Below are 16758 nucleotides of genomic sequence, written 5' to 3'. Positions count from 1 at the left end.
CTGGGAGCGGCGGCCCGGCCCGCCAGGAGGAGCCGCCCCGGGCGCTCCCGGTCAGCGCTGCCAAATGCTCCCTCGCCCCCCTCCTCCGGCCCGGCTCTCTTCACCAACCCAGACGTTTTCCTAGTGCGCATGAGTCGCGCTCACCCGCGTTTTACGAGGGTTCTCTAGGAGGTCAGAAATCTTATTTTCTTCACCTAGATCCCGCTGACAGTACTTAGCTCACGAACATACGTGTGTTTTTCTGTTTATCCCGTCTGACAGAGAGGATTTAGTGTCTTAACCGCGGGGGCCCGGGGCACTGGACTTCTCTCAGGTGGTTCAGTTCTCTGCACCTCGTCTTTAGAGATAGGCTCATCTTCTAGAGTCAGGGGTTGTTCCAGATCCGAACCCTCGGGGAGGATCACATTTTTGTAGTTCTCTGTAACCATGAGGTCAATGCTTCGCTATAGGAAAAGGATTCAAGGAAGACAAGATGCACTTTTGCTGCTTCTCCTTGAGTACTGCGTGAGGTTCAGGTACTTTCCTCCATCCCAAAGAGGGGGGGGGGCCTGCGGAGCTGGAGAGTAATGGAGGGAAAGGCAGTTGGCATGAGCGGAAGAACAGCTTGAGTTCCACATGTGGAGCAGTTAAATGGATGAGGACTTTTCACCCTGGAAGAGAAGCGTCTCCCCTGACTGAGAGGAGAAATGAGGAGAGTCTGTGGAAGTATGAGGGGTCTGAAGATGGCGAGTGGGAAATGAGTGTTAAGTAAGGGTGGTGATAAACTGCAAAATTCATTACCATGGGATGTACTGGATGATGAGGGATTACATGAATTTAGAAAACAAATAAAGGAAAACTGTACTGAGGGTCATTAGGTACAGGAAATACCACTTCTGCTTCCAGAGTCCTTGAAGATGCTTTCCAGCCTCTGCTGTTCCCTAGCTGTCTGTTGTTGAGCATTGTCAGAGCAGGATGAGGTGGAGCTTTGGTCTGTCTCACTACAGCTCTGTATATTCTCCTTTTTCTGTGGGAGGTAGGTTTCTTTGTGAACTCATTTTGAAGGCAGTGGTGCTTACTGGTGTCTGCAAAGTTTGAATTGTCTCAGAACCCAGAGACACCACAGGTAACTTCTGCACCACCTTGATGTATTTAAATGCTACAGCTGTTTGCAGGGGATTTTAAGAGCTACTCCCTCATATTCTTGGGTACTACATGTAAAATAGTCTACAAATATTTCTTTGCCTCTTGAATGCTCATCTTTCTCATTTTGTCATTTGAAGGTTGAGGATCTTTAGCTGGTAAGTGCGACAGTTTTTGTTTGGGGGTTTTTTGAGTAATGGTGTTTGTTATTATTAACTGTGTGTATTATGCCTGGTTTCTGTAGCAAGTCATTACTTTATAACTATGTCATAATGTGTTAGTACTTGAAGAAATCTATTGCCTGATTATTCCACTTTTCTTTGTCTTTCTCAGTTCTGTGCCAATGACCCTGAAGTGTTTGTTCAAGCAGCACTGTTGGCTCAGGATTATTGTGATGCCATAGACCTAAATTTGGGTTGCCCCCAAATGATTGCAAAGAGAGGTATGTGCAAATATGAACCCTGGATAAACAGAGAAATGGTATGGTTCAGAGGTGAACATTGGCAGTAAAACATCACGAGGACCAACTTTTAAGCCTTGGTGGCAGAAGTGGCTGCAGTACTGCTGAAGTCAGACTTAGATACACCTGCTTTAACAGGTAATGCTTTCAGTACCTAAAGAGAAATTCAGTATACTGATAATTCCAACTTTTCGTGAGTGACAGCTTGTGTATGTAGAATATCCTTCAGAAAAAGTATTTATAGCAAGAGCTTGATTTTTCTTTCTGACTTCAGTTGCTCATGTAGCCTCATTCTGCAAAACTGCGTTTAAAATTACATCATGCAGGCATTTAGCATCTCCTGTTTTCTTGATACTTGCACGGAGTTTATTCACATTAATGTATAAAAGGATAACACCTACTGAATTCCCTAAAGATATGCCAAAGATAGCTGTGTTTGAAAACAAGAACCAGAGCTTGAAAATTTTGAATCTGTTACGATGCTGAGGAAGGATTTGTTCAGTAACTGCCTGCTCCTCTTCTAAAATGCCTTTCAAAGACCAATAGGAAATCATCAGTGGTGTACAGGGCAAAAAGATCTTTCAATCTGATCAGGTTTTATCCTGAAGAGAATTTTTAAACACCTGGTCTAAACCCCTGGAAGTTGAACTTTGAGCTGCCAGTGTCAATACCCCCAGCCTTAGGGAGCAGCAGTGAAGGTAGGGTGTGAGGATTCATTGTTTGATGTCTTGGGGAACAGAATGATCCAACTCCTCCAGTTCGGGCAGGACAGAGCAACTCTGTGTCTGCCAGTGAGGCATCCGAGTGTCTGGGTCCTTGAATGTGAACGTTTATGAAAGCTGTATGCATCAAAATCTTACTCCCTTGTATAATTCTGTCATGTGCCATTTTGTTACAGGTCACTACGGAGCATTTCTGCAAGAGGAGTGGGATCTTCTTCAGAGAATGAGTAAGTCTTTAGAGAGGCCTCACTTCAGTGAGGCATTGAGATGAACTCACCATTGAGAGGAGGTTTAGGGATTTGGGGGGAAAGGAGGTGCAGCATGTTTCTTTGGGGAGGGTTGTGTTTGGTTTGGGATTTTTTCTTTCTTACTGTATTACAGTGGGACCCTCAAGATATTTGGTGGTACCCCACTACAAGCTCATGCTAGATCTGCTAAAAGACTTCAGTACCTGTAGCAGACTTCAGGTGAAAGTGAGTCGATTAAGTCCTGATCAGTGGCTCTTCAACTCTAGAAACAGAAGAACTCCCAGTGCCTTACTTTTTCACTGGGAAGTTCTTGGGTGCCAGGAGTCTTGTTTCTGTTTGAAGCCACCGTTGGCCTTTTCTGATGAACTCAGTGTACTCTTTCTGTCCACACCATAGCACCTTGTGCCTCTCCTCTAGTTTGTGTCGGATGCTTTCAGACTATTGGTAGCAGTTGTGAACAGTATCAGATTTTTTTTAAGAAACACATTTGGAACGGATTTAAAAAGCAAGGTTTTGATCATTGTGTAAAGCTGAGAATGTGCTTTTATTCCACTTCTAAGCAAGTGTCTGGACTGTGAAGTTAGAGTCTTACTTCTGTTTGCATTCCCTGTGGTCCAGAGAATCTTGAATTATGTTTGGCACAAAGACACTGCTGAGAACATGGAAAGATAGACAGTGCTTCCCTGCCCAGCACGTTATGTGGTTGTCAGGGCACTTTTCTTAGGAGTGAAAGGTGCAAATCAGAACAGCCTCAAGGTGAGAGGAGAACCCAGGTCATCTAGTTGGGTGAGAACCCAGGCTGTCTAGTAAGACAATTGTATTATTAGGATATTGTATAAAAGATGGGCAAAACTTCCTCTTCCTTCTTCTCCCCCAGCCTTCTTTAAAATGATGGAGTACTGTTTTCTGCTTGCACCTTGCCCATTCCTTTGAAAGGGAAGTACCTATCATTAGAGCTCCTAGGATTTGGATTAGGAGACAGCAGGACTTCCTACATGACACATCCAAACTGTGGAAAAGAATTTCAGGCATGCCATTGCTGCGTTCACCTGCTTGGTGTCTTCATTAGCTCCTTTTAGTAGTTTTCCGATCCTGAGCACTGTGTAAAGGCTGTGGGAGTTTAACATGTTGTTCCGGATTTCACCCGGACTCTGTAACCTACATTTACTACTTAATTGGGTGCACAGCCTACCTCAGCTGATAAGCCTCTGCTTGCCATGGACAAGACTCTACTCGTGATGATCATTTGGGTGATAATTTGGAATGAAGCAAAGCATCTCTTGTAGGAAAGGTGGACAAGCAATTGTTAATGTTGGCAAAGTAGTACAGTAGTCTGTGATGATAGTAAACCTGTATCAATGATTAAGATTTGAGGGGGGTGGTCCCTGAAAGTGAAGGTTTGATGCAGTGGAAATACAAGGGCTATTAAATGCTGACTATTTTATGCCTTCTTGTTAGCATGCAGATTTTGTGCTTCATGTTTTACTGTTACTTGATTAACTTGTGCAATAAGGATCGCAGAGGACATTGCCGACTGTTTAAGCTGTGAGAACTGCATAGCATTAACTTTTCAGGCTTTTTCCATACTATATCTAGTATCAGGTCTTGAGGAGAGTAGGCACTTTTCATAGCATTGTGCAGCCCACTTACCTGTCTTTTCAATCTTTCCCAGTTTTACTGGCTAACGAGAAGCTCTCTGTTCCCATCACATGCAAAATCCGCGTTTTCCCAGACATTGACAAGACAGTGAAGTATGCACAGATGCTGGAGAAGGCTGGCTGCCAGGTAAGGAGGCAGCTGCTCCCTGTACTGTTGCATTGGACACGTGTCTCTGTGTAAAGCAGCTGATGACCAGGTCTTGGTGTACTGTGGAGGTGAATAGGCTGCCTTGTCTTACAGACAGAGAAAATGGGGTGCAGAGAGATTGTATGTACTTGTCATAGGTGGCAGGTCAATAGTATGAGTAATGAATATGAGCACAAGTAAGACACGATGATTTCAGAGTCTCTCTTATAATCACAGTGTGGCATCCTTCACTGTGGTTGAGCATCTCAGTCTAACAGTGCTGCAGGAGGCTGTGTGAATGCATGAAATCCCCAGGACTATAGAAAAAAACAGTATCAAAGATGACCACCACTGGTGAAGAAATAGGCAGCCTTCTAGGATTTAACTCCAGTTAAATTGGAAGAGTCAGTCTGTAGTTAGAGCCAGCACTGAGCGTATTCAGGCCATATGCTGAGGAGCAAGCCAGGTGGAGATACCACAGATTCCAGAGTGAATCACAACTGGGAGGCAATGCCAGAGGAAATCTGTAGGCTCACCCAAGATACAATCTTGTCCTGCTGCAGAATAGCAAGCTGAAAGAAGCCCAAGCCCATGACATGGTAGGTGAGTTGCTGATGTTCTCTGTGATACCAGAGTCCCTGCACTGTTGAAATAGCAGTGGGAATTCAGTGGCATCCGTGAAGTGTATGGGGTGAAAGGAAGTTTTTGTCAGTGGATTTATCCCAGTGGTTCATACACATGAAAAGTAAATCTCCCTGTGTGTTCTAGCTGCTGACTGTGCATGGCCGCACTAAAGAACAGAAGGGGCCGCTTGCTGGCGTGGCATCTTGGGAGCACATTCAAGCTGTCAGGTTAGTGAGCAGACCAGTCTGGATTTCTGCCAACACGCTGCCAAGGTAGATTTTAAGCTGAGTGTGCAGTGGCATTGAAGAACAAACACATTTGTGTGACAGGAGTAGAATTTCTAGCTTGAGTCTAATTCTCAATTTTATGCATCTGTTTTATTCACTGGTATAGAAAAGCTGTAAGCATTCCTGTATTTGCAAATGGAAACATCCAGTGTCTCAGTGATGTGGAAGAATGTATCCGTAAGACAGGAGTGCATGGTGTCATGAGTGCAGGTAAAGAAAATGAACTTCTACTCATAATAGATGAGAATATGAACTGTTTCCTAGTCTTAGCAGTCTCCTGTATTAAAGCATACGTCAGACTGACCTGGTGAACACCTCTGACTGAAAACTGAGTGGCCATTCTCTACTGGTGCACTGGCCATCTCTCACCAGGGCCAGGAATCACTTAGGATTTGTAAGAATTGTTGTGTTGGACTTGTAGTACCATTGAGTGGACAGCTCAAGTCCAATTACTTGGCAAAGGCATATGGGACTCCTGTTGCCCTGGAATATTTTCATGACATCTATTAATCGGTGGAATGGTTTTTGAATGGATATTGATGCAGTAAGTGTGTCTGCTGATTAATATTCCTGCAGATGGTTCATGTTGGGTTGAGACAAGAAAGAATTGGCATTGCTTCCTACAGGAGGAGCTGGGATAGACATCAGGAAAAGCTTTCCATCACTCACACAATTGAAACAATGGAACGTATTTTCTAGGGGATTGTAGAATCTTACTTTTAGAAAATGCTGGTTAACAAAAGGCTTGTGAAGCTAGTTAGAAAAGCACGGTGAGAAGGAGTATCTGTAAATTTAGGCCAGATAGGTGTGAACACAGACATAAGGTAAGACACCCATTGTCCAAGTATTTAACCACTGGGCAACAAAAGCAGTGATTTCTCTATTTATTAATTTTTGTTCTGGTTTTGTGTCAAGATTGGATGCCTTTCTGGAAAATGTACTTTAATTAGATACAAGTTATTTGGCTCAGTTAAGAATTGTATAATGAAATATAGTATCCTGAGGTCAAGCTAGACTTTTATGGGCCCTGTGTTCCTCTTTGCGAGTACATGGGTGATGTGTCTGTGACTGGCTGGTAGACTCACAACAGAGCTGATCAAGCTCCAGAGCTTGGATTTTGTTTTCTGTTTCAGTCCTGAAATGAAAGTTTGAGTATTTCTTTTCGTTCCTTAGAAGGTAATCTTCATAACCCAGCTTTGTTTGAGGGCCGAAACCCATTGGTGTGGGAGATGGCTGAGGAGTATCTGGAGATAGTGCAGAAGTACCCTTGTCCACTGTCTTACGTCAGGGCTCATCTCTTCAAGCTCTGGCATCACACGTGAGTATCTCCAGAGAACTCTGAATGCTTTCAGGGCTCATCCTGCTTAGCAAGTGTCCTGCTTTTCTGGACAAAGATTTGTTTTGCCAGAATCAGTATGCTGCAAGGTTTTCTTCTCTGGGCCGAGGCCTTTGCTCTGGACGGTGTATCTGGGAAACGGGGCCTGGGGAATGACCAAGTCACCACAAGATAAGCTGGGGTGTGAGCTCACAGCACATCAGCTGCCGTGTGGTAACTGCTCACATGCACACATGGACTTTATGCCAAACATGAGTTAACTAACTCCTTGTTCATTGTGAGGCAAGCTGTCTTGCATTTATTGTGGAGTAAGAGCATGGCCATGGGCAGTTACTGAGGAGCAGCTGATGCACTGTAAGTTCATGTTAAGCTTATCTCAAAGTACCTTGGTCGTATGCCAAGTATTTATTTGGAAAAGAGGAGCAGGTATGTGTGCTTTTCAAGATAAGCTTCTACCAAAGTCAAGTGCAGCAAGAAAAAAATCTATCAAAAGCTTTTATAAAGACATTTGTAGTTGATCTCCTCAGTCTAGCAATAATGAATAAATATGACTTGATGTTTGGGATTTGCCTCAGGCTTCAAGTTTACCAGCAGCTGCGTGAAGAATTAGCAAAAGTGAAGACTCTAGAGGGCATTGTAGATGTCAACAGGGAGCTGAAGCTACGATGCCAGGTACCAAGATGGGCCCTATCTCCCAGAACAACACTGTCCTCACTCGGTGGGAATCTGTGATGTATGTCATGCAGTTGATGTCCCTTAGTCACCTGAACTTTGGGGCTTACCAACCTTGGTATTGGTACTTCACTACAGTAGCAGCCCCTTAAGCCTGAACAACTTTACATGGTATGAAGTTGATCTAGGAGTTACACATCTGCTTCAATTCATCTCTCTACTTTAGTAGAGTTTTTTTGACTGTATTTGACTGTCAGTAACTGGTAGTTTGAATTCCAATTTGTGGTTTCCTGGAGTTTGAAGTATTATTTAGAGTATTTCCTGAGAACTCCATGAAACTGACTGTAACTCTATGCTGCAGGAAGAAATAGCTAATCAGAAAGAAGGAGAAAAGCCAAAAGAAGGGTTGCCTTTTTTCCACTGGATCTGTCAGCCATACATCAGGCCAGGGTGAGTTATCTGTTCCAACATGGGCAGGTACCCGTAGGCCTTCCCCACCTCTACTGTCGTTACAGAGCCATCCAGTTCTGGTCTAGGAGCTTACATTCTTTGAAAATAAGTGAAGACTTTGGATTATTTTTATTCTGCTTTTTTTTTTTTTTTTCCTGGTTATTGCTTTGTTTGTGGGGATGTTGCTCATTGTATGCATCTTCTCCTTTAGAGCCTCCTCAGATTTCTTTCTCTCTCTGGAAAGTAAAAACCAAGAATTCCACTGCAGCTCAGAAAGAGAACCTGATGTGCAACAAATGTGCTACCTGACAGTACTTTATTGTTATTTGTAACACAGATGTTGCTGGCAATTGCCAGGGTCGCAAAGATGGGAACTAAATTGTATTCTACAGAGGATGCTTGTGCTGTATGGACAAGCTTTTCAGATAGTTTATTCCCTTTCTGTTGTGAAAACTGGGCTGAAGAGGAGAATGGGCCTGTCAAGATTTAATACTTAAGTAAATAAGTAAAACCTGGGAATAACAGGTTAACAGGTGTTTTAACCAATTTAACTGGCCAACTTTCATTGACTTTCCAACCGATGTATCTGACAGTGTGTCTGTTAACAGCCAATGTTAACAAAGAATTTAGATGGTTCTATTCCACTTCTAAGGACAATGACACTTCCTTGTAATTTAGCCATGCTAGAAAGGGTTATGGTATACCCAGATTTCTGTAAGCCAGAATAGTTGCTAGGGAACACCTAGTTCTTCCCTTCAGCCAACTTATGATGATATTTACTGTTTCAGGCCAAAGGAGAGATGCAAGGAGAATGGAGCCAGTGGGACTGAAAAAGGTGTGAGAGGGAAACGTGCTCTAGAAGAGGAGGAAGATGGAAATTCTGAGCTTCTATCAAAGAACAAACAAAAAAAGAAGTTAAGAAATCCAAATAAAAGCTTTGATCCATCTTTAAAACGTAAGTTCCATATTTACATTCCATAAATGCATGGAAAGTTGGTGATACCACATTTGACATAAATTGCCACTGTTTATTTTCTTTCTTTGTGTAGTTGTAGAAACTTCTTTAAAAAGAGGGGGGATTATCAGGAAATTTTGGCAGTGGGCAATGTGGTTCAAATTATGTTCATTAGTAAAGAAAATAAAGATCAAAGTCATAGGTCACTGATCCACTATGAGCATCTTTTTAAGGTCAAAATGCTTTACAAATGAAATTGTAGCTGTCACTAGTATTTGAAATTGAAATTTCATATTCATTTCAAGCAGATGTCCTCTGTTGCACTTGAGGATTAAAATTTTCTATGTTTGGATTTAGCTTAGAGGCATTTAAAAAGTCAAAGTATCTTCACCTTTGCACTGTTCTTTGAGGTACTCTATTTTTATTTCAGAAAGAGTCTCTGCTGGACTGGAAAAGCACCAAGCTTTGTCTTATTCTGATATTTTTTTTAAATTTACTTTATTCCCATAAATATACCGTTGCTGAAATCGAGTCTCTCACTCTCTCTCTCTTCCTCTCTTCCAGCCAAATATGCAAAATGTGATCAGTGTGGAAACCCTAAGGTAAGTCAGTGCCAGTGCTGTAAAGTATTTCCATTAAACAGGAGTGAAGTGACCACGCAGCGGCCAGTGGCTCGGTGTCTGGATGGGGATCGGTGGCGCGCAGTGTCCCCCCGGCTCCGTGCTGGGACTGGTGCTGTTCAACGTCTTCATCACTGACACGGACAGAGAAGGCCCTGGGGAGACCTTATTGTGGCCTTTCAGTACTTAAAGGGGACTTAAAAGAAAGATGGGGACAAGCTTTTTAGTAGGGCCTGTTGCAGTAGGACAAGGGGAAATGATTTTAAACTAAAAGAGGGCAGATTCAGACTCGATATAAGCAAGACACTTCTTACAATGGTGGAACACTGGGACAGGTTACCCAGGAAGGGGGTAGATGTCCATTCCTAGAAGCTTCAAAGCCAGGTTGGACGGGGCTCTGAGCAACCTGATCTAGTTGAGGATGTCCCTGCTCATGGCAGGGGCTGGACTAGATGGCCTTTAAAGGTCCCTTCCAACCCCAGATGTTCTATGACTCTAAATCCTAAGGTGTCCAGTAATGAATACATTCCAAGTCCTGCTGATACATAGGGAAAAAAAAAAAAAAGTCCATACTTAAAGCCTCTTAGTTATTAACTGTGGCCAGTCTCTGAGGTGAAGGTGCTGCACTAAAATCACTAACATATGTAGGTTGAGATCATTTGCCTTCCTTTCCAAATAAGTGCAGACTTACGGCTGCTGAGGCTGCTTTATTGCTAAGACAGTTGAGTGAGTTTGGTGAACTTCCCAAGATCTCTTGGAAACAAATCTCCAAACTTCCAGTGATTACACATGTATATTCTACTGTGAAATCAGAAGGAGAACCCCTCTTACTAGGGTTAGTGGTAGGTGGTTTTCTTCTGAAAGGATTGAGCATTTGAATAACTGGTGTCAGTGGTGTACTGGTACAAATACTTAAAACACCAGTGCAGTATGGTCTGTAGTGTCAGGCATGGTCTGCAGCTCTGGTTTTTGTTGGGTTTGGATCTGTGCCCTTAACCAGAACAAGAATGAGCACCTAGTCATTCTCAGCTCTGGTTTTGATAGCAGATTAACAGCAATGTTCACCATTAAACAAACCAGCTGTTTTCCAGGTTGCGTATAGCATGTATATTTGAAATTTCAAATATTTGATACTTGGAAAGAGTTCATTTGGTTGTGGTTTTTTTGTTGTTGTTTTCTGTTGGAGAAGAGCATAGCTGTTTCCTTGACAGGTAGATGTTGCTGAGCTAGGTGAGCAGAGTGTATTTATTGCTGCTAATACACCTGTCCATGCAGATGTACAAACAGTGTAAGATGCAAGGAATAACTTTTGTGTTCTAGCTGAAAAAGTGGCATTACAGGTATGGAGAGGAGTCAGGGACACACGTGTGTGGTGTTTTTCTCTCTTGTCACACACTTACAGCACCTTAGACATAGCAGCCATCTGGGACTCAGTTTGGAGCTGCAGCTACAGAAGAAAATGTTCTTCTTGCTGTGTTCATTATTGGGAAAACATTGAGCATGCATTGGCCTGCTTTCAAAGCCATCCTGTTTCACAGCTAATCCAGGTGACAGCTTGGTGTGTCAACCACGATTGTCTGAAGCTGGGCTTAGTCTCATTTTTGTTTTGCTCTTACATCAGTGTAATGTTGCAGGCAGCCCCTGACATCTTGTGACTGGGCCTGTATCCTTTTGTATTTTTCCCCTAGCATGTGTGTTTCTAAGTTATGTCATGGAATGGGGGGAGGAAAAAGAAAAAAATTTCAACCAAGGGCTGCCTAAACATGAAGGCATTTTTAATTGGAGTGGAGGGAGATATGCCGAACAACAAAACCCCACTTTCCTAAGGGATCACTAAACACCTGTGAGCCAAAGCACCAGACACCTGGTCTATTATAGGCAAGTTGAAGTTATCTGAGACTCACCTGCTGCTGTCCCCTAAGGGTCATGTTATATTTTAATATATACTAAGGTATATTTTAAGCTGCAAGTAGGGAAGTAATTGCTGTGGTAACGTTTATTTTAGGCCTAGCTGCAGATGGCAGCAAGCATGTCAAGCACCGTGTGTCACATATTCTCGCAGAGAACTACAGCAAGCTTATGTGTAACAAATGTCATAATTTGTTCCAGCGTGCTTATGGCACTTGTCTGCTTGTGTAACTAACTCGGGCTGCCCAACAGATTACTGATGTTGCAGAAGTTGAATGTGGAATTTTTTTGTTTGCTTGTTTTGTTTTTTGTCCTCTATGTGCAAACAGTTAATAGTTGGGGCTTCCCCACCCCTATGACATCAACTCTGTCATCTTTGTTAGAATCAGGTGTAAATGCCCAAGTTCATGTTTTTTTCCGAAGGTCTGAATGTGCAGAGCTGTATTGTTGTTGCTTATTACAGTAAACAATAATCGTTTCATTTTCACTGATACAAGCTTCTTTACACCCCCATCCCAACCCAGGGCAATAAATGTGTGTTTAACATGTGCCGAGGATGCTGTAAGAAAAGAGCATTCAAAGAGACAGCAGACTGTCCAGGTAGGTGCAGCTGCCCTTAAGTCACTAAGCAAATGTCTCATCTCCCATGTATGTTCATTCCTTTAATCTCTGGCTTACGGGGTGGGGGGGTGTTAAAATACACATACTAAAATCTAACTAAAGTTTTATAGTACATCTTCAAAGGCTGCTCTTCCTTCTATGTACAGTGTTTCTTCTGCTTCCACAGTCTTGGGATTTACAGTTTCCAGGCTATGAGGATCCATTCTTTGTAACTGTAAGGGATGAGCTGTTCTGTTTACCGGTGCAGTCATTTCAGTTGTTTTGGTTTTTTTTCCCCATCCTTGTTTCTTCAGGTCATGGATTACTTTTTAAGACCAAATATGAAAAATCTCTTTCATGGCAGAGTAGTCAAAGAGTAATTCAAACCCCAGAGATCAGTCGGAGAGGAGACGTAGAGGTGGGGGAAGCTGCTGTTCTGAAGGAGGCTGGTGACGGTGCAGCGTGAAGCTCTGGGAGCAAATCGTTCAGGAGCTCCTGCCAGGCCTCTGCTTCCCTGGGCCAAAGAACACACCGCCTCCAGCTCACCCTCAGCTCTGTGAACTTGTTCCACAGGTTTATTTTAAGTTCTGGAAAAGTTTTATTTAAGTAAAAAAGCTGCTTACTCAGGGAATTATCCTGCATTTGAAATAAAAAGGATGCAATTGAATTTCTCATGCTGTGTTTTAAAGACTGAAAATGCTGCATTTTTGGGTGGGGGCAACCTCTATAAGCTGCCATCACAATCTGCCTCTTGTGTGTTCATTAACCCTTCATGTTTGGTTTTTAATATTGGGGAATAAACATCTTGTATTAGAACAGCCTTCTGGCACACTAAAAATAGCATACTTCTCAGTAGTCTTCTCAGACTTCTTCAGTAATAGAAAATGTGTCACATTTGTCTGAATTTCAGCAGGCCCGTTTCCAATGCAGCAAGGAATCAAGCAGTACTTTGAAAACATGAATGTAAAACTGCAAAATATTGCTGTAACTACATCATGTAGTCACAGTTATGAGTTATATACAGTATGATAAAGCTTAATGGTCTCCCACGAGCTAAAGGTTGGGGGGGGAAAAGAATGAAATCTCTGTTAACAGAGGGGTTGACTGAAACATGCTGTTAGAACCAAGTCCATGGACCTTTCCCTGCTCAAAGTCTCATAATTATATGATCATTCTTTGTGTGTCTCCTGGGCACTCGGTCCCTGCAGCCTTCCAGCGTTGGGCATGCTGTAACGTGTCAGCAAACAAAAAAGAAGAAAGTCAGTGATGGTATGCAGCTGTTTAATGGACTGAAGAACTGGAAGTCAAGCCATCCCATCATAAGATAGAATAAATAAATAAAGCATAGCTCAGGTTTAAAAACTTCGCTCCCTTGGGCCTGTTTCCCAAACAGCGTTTATGTCAGCGTGTGCTCAGCAACACTGCTGCTCCTTCCCCGCCAGGGCATGCTCCTCCACGCCAGTGGCTCCTGGGGGGGGCCAAAACTGATAGTGCATTGTAGAGCCTGGGCAACATGCGCTCCAGCCACGCTTGGAGCTGGGACATATGAACAAGCCCTATAGAGCACTAGAGCCTTTAACTGTAAAATTAGCAGGTCTTAAACTATTGTTCTTTCAAGGGAAGTGGAGTAAAGCAAAAAGGAAGAACTAAAAGCGGGGGGGGGAGGGCAGGGGGGGAGTATGATAAAGAAGGGAAGAGGATGTGGGGCAGGAGGAGGATGGCAGAGGAGTGCCTGGCCTGTGTCCTGAGCCATTCCTGCCCCTCTAAAGCCGCTTGTGAGCGCATCAGGCCTGGTGGGTGTAGGTGCCACCCACAGCGCTGTCCCAGGGACCTGCTTCTAGCAAGTCAGACCTCTGCATCACAAGCCCAGGCCATCACGAGCTTTGGCATATGTTTATGAGCATGCCCTGCTTGTTTTAAGCCAGGCTATTTGCCTCCAGGGAGGCAGGTTTTATTCCTAACTAGCCTTTTCTGTTGCATTTTATTCTAGGCTGGTGCCTAACAGCCTACTGCAGCACTGTACTAGCCAGTAATAAGAAATTATGTTTTGTAAGCAAATAAAGCAAGCACCTTGCCAACAGAATGTTTAGCAAGTGGCCCACCTTACAGTATGTAATAATGTATTCTGAGTGGATATTCTGTCTTACCACTTTCTGATCTATAGTTCTGAACAGCTGAATGTTTGAGGGTTTGGCTGGGTGAGAGAAAAACAATTCACAAACTAAACAGCTCATCCTCTTTTAGCTGGTGCTGTTTTCTTATGTTCAGCCAGTGCAACAGAATTTCCACAGATTGGAGCTGACTTAGGTGTGCACCTTACACAAATTTAAAATCATGGGTCATTTAGTATCAACACTGATAACTGTTTTGAACACAACTGGGAGGACAGGAGCCAGGAGGGAGACTTTTGGTTTTTTTTCCTTGATGCTTCATCTGCTTGACACTTACTTTTCTGGAATCCTGATTGCAGAGATTCTTCCTCTGCCTGTCAGGGTTTGTCAGATACTCCCTTTTGGAAGTTACACTGGGTCAGAAAGAAAATGAACAGGACACCCAGCACCCAGAAGACTAGGTCTGCATAAAGCACTGGCAAAGTGTCTTCTCAGCGCAGAGGAGCCCTTGCCTTGGAAAAGAAAGTTTACTGAACAGTAATAAACCAAAAATCAAAAGTGCATCTAAGGTCAGAAAGCAAATGTAACACCATGCACTTCTGAAAATAGGAAAGACCCATCCCTGTCCCACCCCCAGTCAAAAGAGGTGCTCAAGACATTTTTTTTGTTTTAATGACAGAAACACAGCACTTTCAGGAATCAGGAGATAACAGCATGCCCTGATTATTTTTAAACCATTTTTAACATGATTTTTTGACCACAAAAACCATTCCATGCATTGTGTGTGTGTGTGTTCATGCAGGCATGTGTACACACACCCCCCTCAAGCCCTGGCAACATCAGTTTATATATCCTGACCTGCATTACAAACTATGTTACAGTTTACAGTCACAAGTTCATACATGGACAGGAACAGTATCCTGAAAAAGCACCCAAAACTACCAGCAGCTTATTCAATCCACGGAGACATGTCATTGGAAGCACAAGCAGCAAGTTAACACATCACCAAGCAGAGCACTGTCTGCGCAGCAGAGGCCTTGGCCCACCCTCACGTCGCTCACCCTTGTGCCCACTTCTCATCTGTGTTCCCATTTTCCAGGCTGTTCTGCAGGCACTTCCCCTACTCCACGATCACACACATCTTCAGTCTCTTTGGAGACTTGTCAGCATCCAGCTTTTATCCAGCTGCTCCCACTCACTCCCACTAAGTCCTCTAGAGGGACTGTGAGAGGTAAGAACGTCATATCCATTTGGAGGCTGGATTTAAATCCTGCCTAACATTTAGCTATGGCTTTCTACAGATTTTAACAACAAAAGGAGTTCAAATTCCTACTGAGTCTTCCCATTTCATTTGCTTGTTACTTGAATATTTTCCATAATGTTCTGGGAATAGCATCTTCCAACCTTAATCAACTTGTTAACCAAGTCTTTCAGCTGCTTTCATCATTTCTGACTACCCTTGTATTCAAATTAAGTTCAGACAATAAGCTGGTACGTGTTACTCCAGCTTGCCTTGTGAACTGGAACTAGCACAGAAACCGAGGGGGTGGGAAAGGGTGTGGCATTTACCAAAGAGCCCAGTGATCAGTGTGGGAGAGCCAAGTTTAAAAGTGCTTCTCTGCCTTACTTAAAAGACAGGAGTTTGAAACCTCATCTCCCACTCCTGTGGAAATCATCCACTTCTTCCCTCGCACAGGCACACACTTTAAAGATGTCAAACACTCCGAGTTCCCTGGTCTGTTTGAAAAGCTACATGTTCATTATCATGGCATTTCAAATAGCTTACCTGACCCCTTCCCGTTTACAGTTTCCCAAAAACGTCAGAAAGCTCAGTCATTCTGCTTACTGTGCCAGAGCAGATCTACAAAGTCAGAAAAGGCATTTGCGTGAGAAACACCCACTGTCATAGCACAGCAGCAGACTGGTGCTACGTGAGAGATGGGGACGGTGGGATTTTAGCACATCTCTCACAAGTACAGTCTCACCACAGTTACTTACCGGCGTGAAGAATGGACAAAGCTGGCTTTAGGCTCCCGAATTCAGGAAGGGCCTTATAGTTGATAATTCCAACCGGACACGTTTCTATACAGAATTAGTATTTAAGGCATGTTTGTCCCCGCCCCCTCTTCCACAGCTTTCCTTGATCAGCCGTGCAGACAGACAGACAGGTGCAGGCCACCCTTGTCCCAGCAGAGCTCCTCACCCACCAAATCCCTCTGCACATCTAACTGCAAATCACCACACCAATGGAAAAGAAAGTTGCAACCTGAACTTCCAACAGACATTCGAGAAGATGATAACCTTGCAAATAAGGTAAAGGTGACCAGCATATCAATTTCTTAACAAACAATGCTTGTGAATTAGGAGGCACTATTACAACACGAGTGAAGCCAAGCCATTCATGCTGGGCACACCTGCACCTACACTAACTAGGGATTACTTTCAGGCTAGGCAATATACTAATTATCCTGTTTATATCTAATCAAAAAATTGCAGCCTTGCCAGCTCAGCAAGGTAATGTCCTGTTTTGTTTCTGTTTCACAGGCCCTCAAGAAGATATATACTACTTAATTTTAATGGAGGTAGGGGGAAGAAAAGACAGTGTTCTGCATGTAGAATGATGGTGAAAATGATCCCCAGTTTTTGGGTGTGAGGAAGATTGGATTCTTGGATCTAAATCCATTTTCAGAGGCACACAAGAAGTAGTCATAGTTCACCCAACCACAACAAAAAAAAAAAACACAACTACCTTTATCTGGCAAACAGCTTATGAGATATCAGAGAATTTAAAAAAAAAAAAAAAGACAAAAATAATTACATTGCAACAGACTGAATACCCTGATCTCAGCATGTATTTA

The 16758-nt window shown here is 43.1% G+C and overlaps 1 protein-coding gene across 3 annotated transcripts; it reads left to right on the top strand.

Moving 5' to 3' along the window:
* The first annotated feature begins 1320 nt into the window (after window positions 1-1320).
* Window positions 1321-12453, top strand: DUS1L (dihydrouridine synthase 1 like). Of its 3 annotated transcripts, none has more exons than XM_026861125.1 (12): window positions 1322-1564; window positions 2481-2531; window positions 4285-4337; window positions 5106-5188; window positions 5355-5458; window positions 6422-6566; window positions 7160-7256; window positions 7618-7706; window positions 8495-8661; window positions 9226-9263; window positions 11714-11789; window positions 12104-12453. In XM_026861125.1, exons 1-12 carry the CDS (start codon window positions 1549-1551, stop codon window positions 12253-12255), a joined length of 1071 nt encoding a protein of 356 aa, XP_026716926.1. In that variant the 5' UTR covers window positions 1322-1548; the 3' UTR covers window positions 12256-12453. The 3 variants fall into 3 exon arrangements, with proteins under 3 accessions (XP_026716927.1, XP_026716926.1, XP_026716925.1); XM_026861124.1 differs by having other exon boundaries at window positions 1323-1564; window positions 4225-4337; XM_026861126.1 differs by lacking the exons at window positions 7160-7256; window positions 7618-7706 and having other exon boundaries at window positions 1321-1564; window positions 4225-4337.
* The last annotated feature ends 4305 nt before the right edge of the window (window positions 12454-16758 follow it).

Source organism: Athene cunicularia (genome assembly GCF_003259725.1).
Source record: "Athene cunicularia isolate RWA chromosome 18 unlocalized genomic scaffold, athCun1 chr18_part1, whole genome shotgun sequence".
NCBI lineage: Eukaryota > Metazoa > Chordata > Aves > Strigiformes > Strigidae > Athene > Athene cunicularia.
Note: the sequence above shows the minus strand (reverse complement) of the source record. Positions and strands in the feature narration are given on the sequence as shown.

What these genes read in the sequence shown, in the direction of transcription:
- DUS1L (XM_026861124.1), top strand. An exon ending in CAGCCATACATCAGGCCAGG is followed by an intron (nt 7,707 to 8,494) that starts GTGAGTTATCTG and finishes TTACTGTTTCAG; the next exon opens with GCCAAAGGAGAGATGCAAGG. An exon ending in CTTTGATCCATCTTTAAAAC is followed by an intron (nt 8,662 to 9,225) that starts GTAAGTTCCATA and finishes CCTCTCTTCCAG; the next exon opens with CCAAATATGCAAAATGTGAT.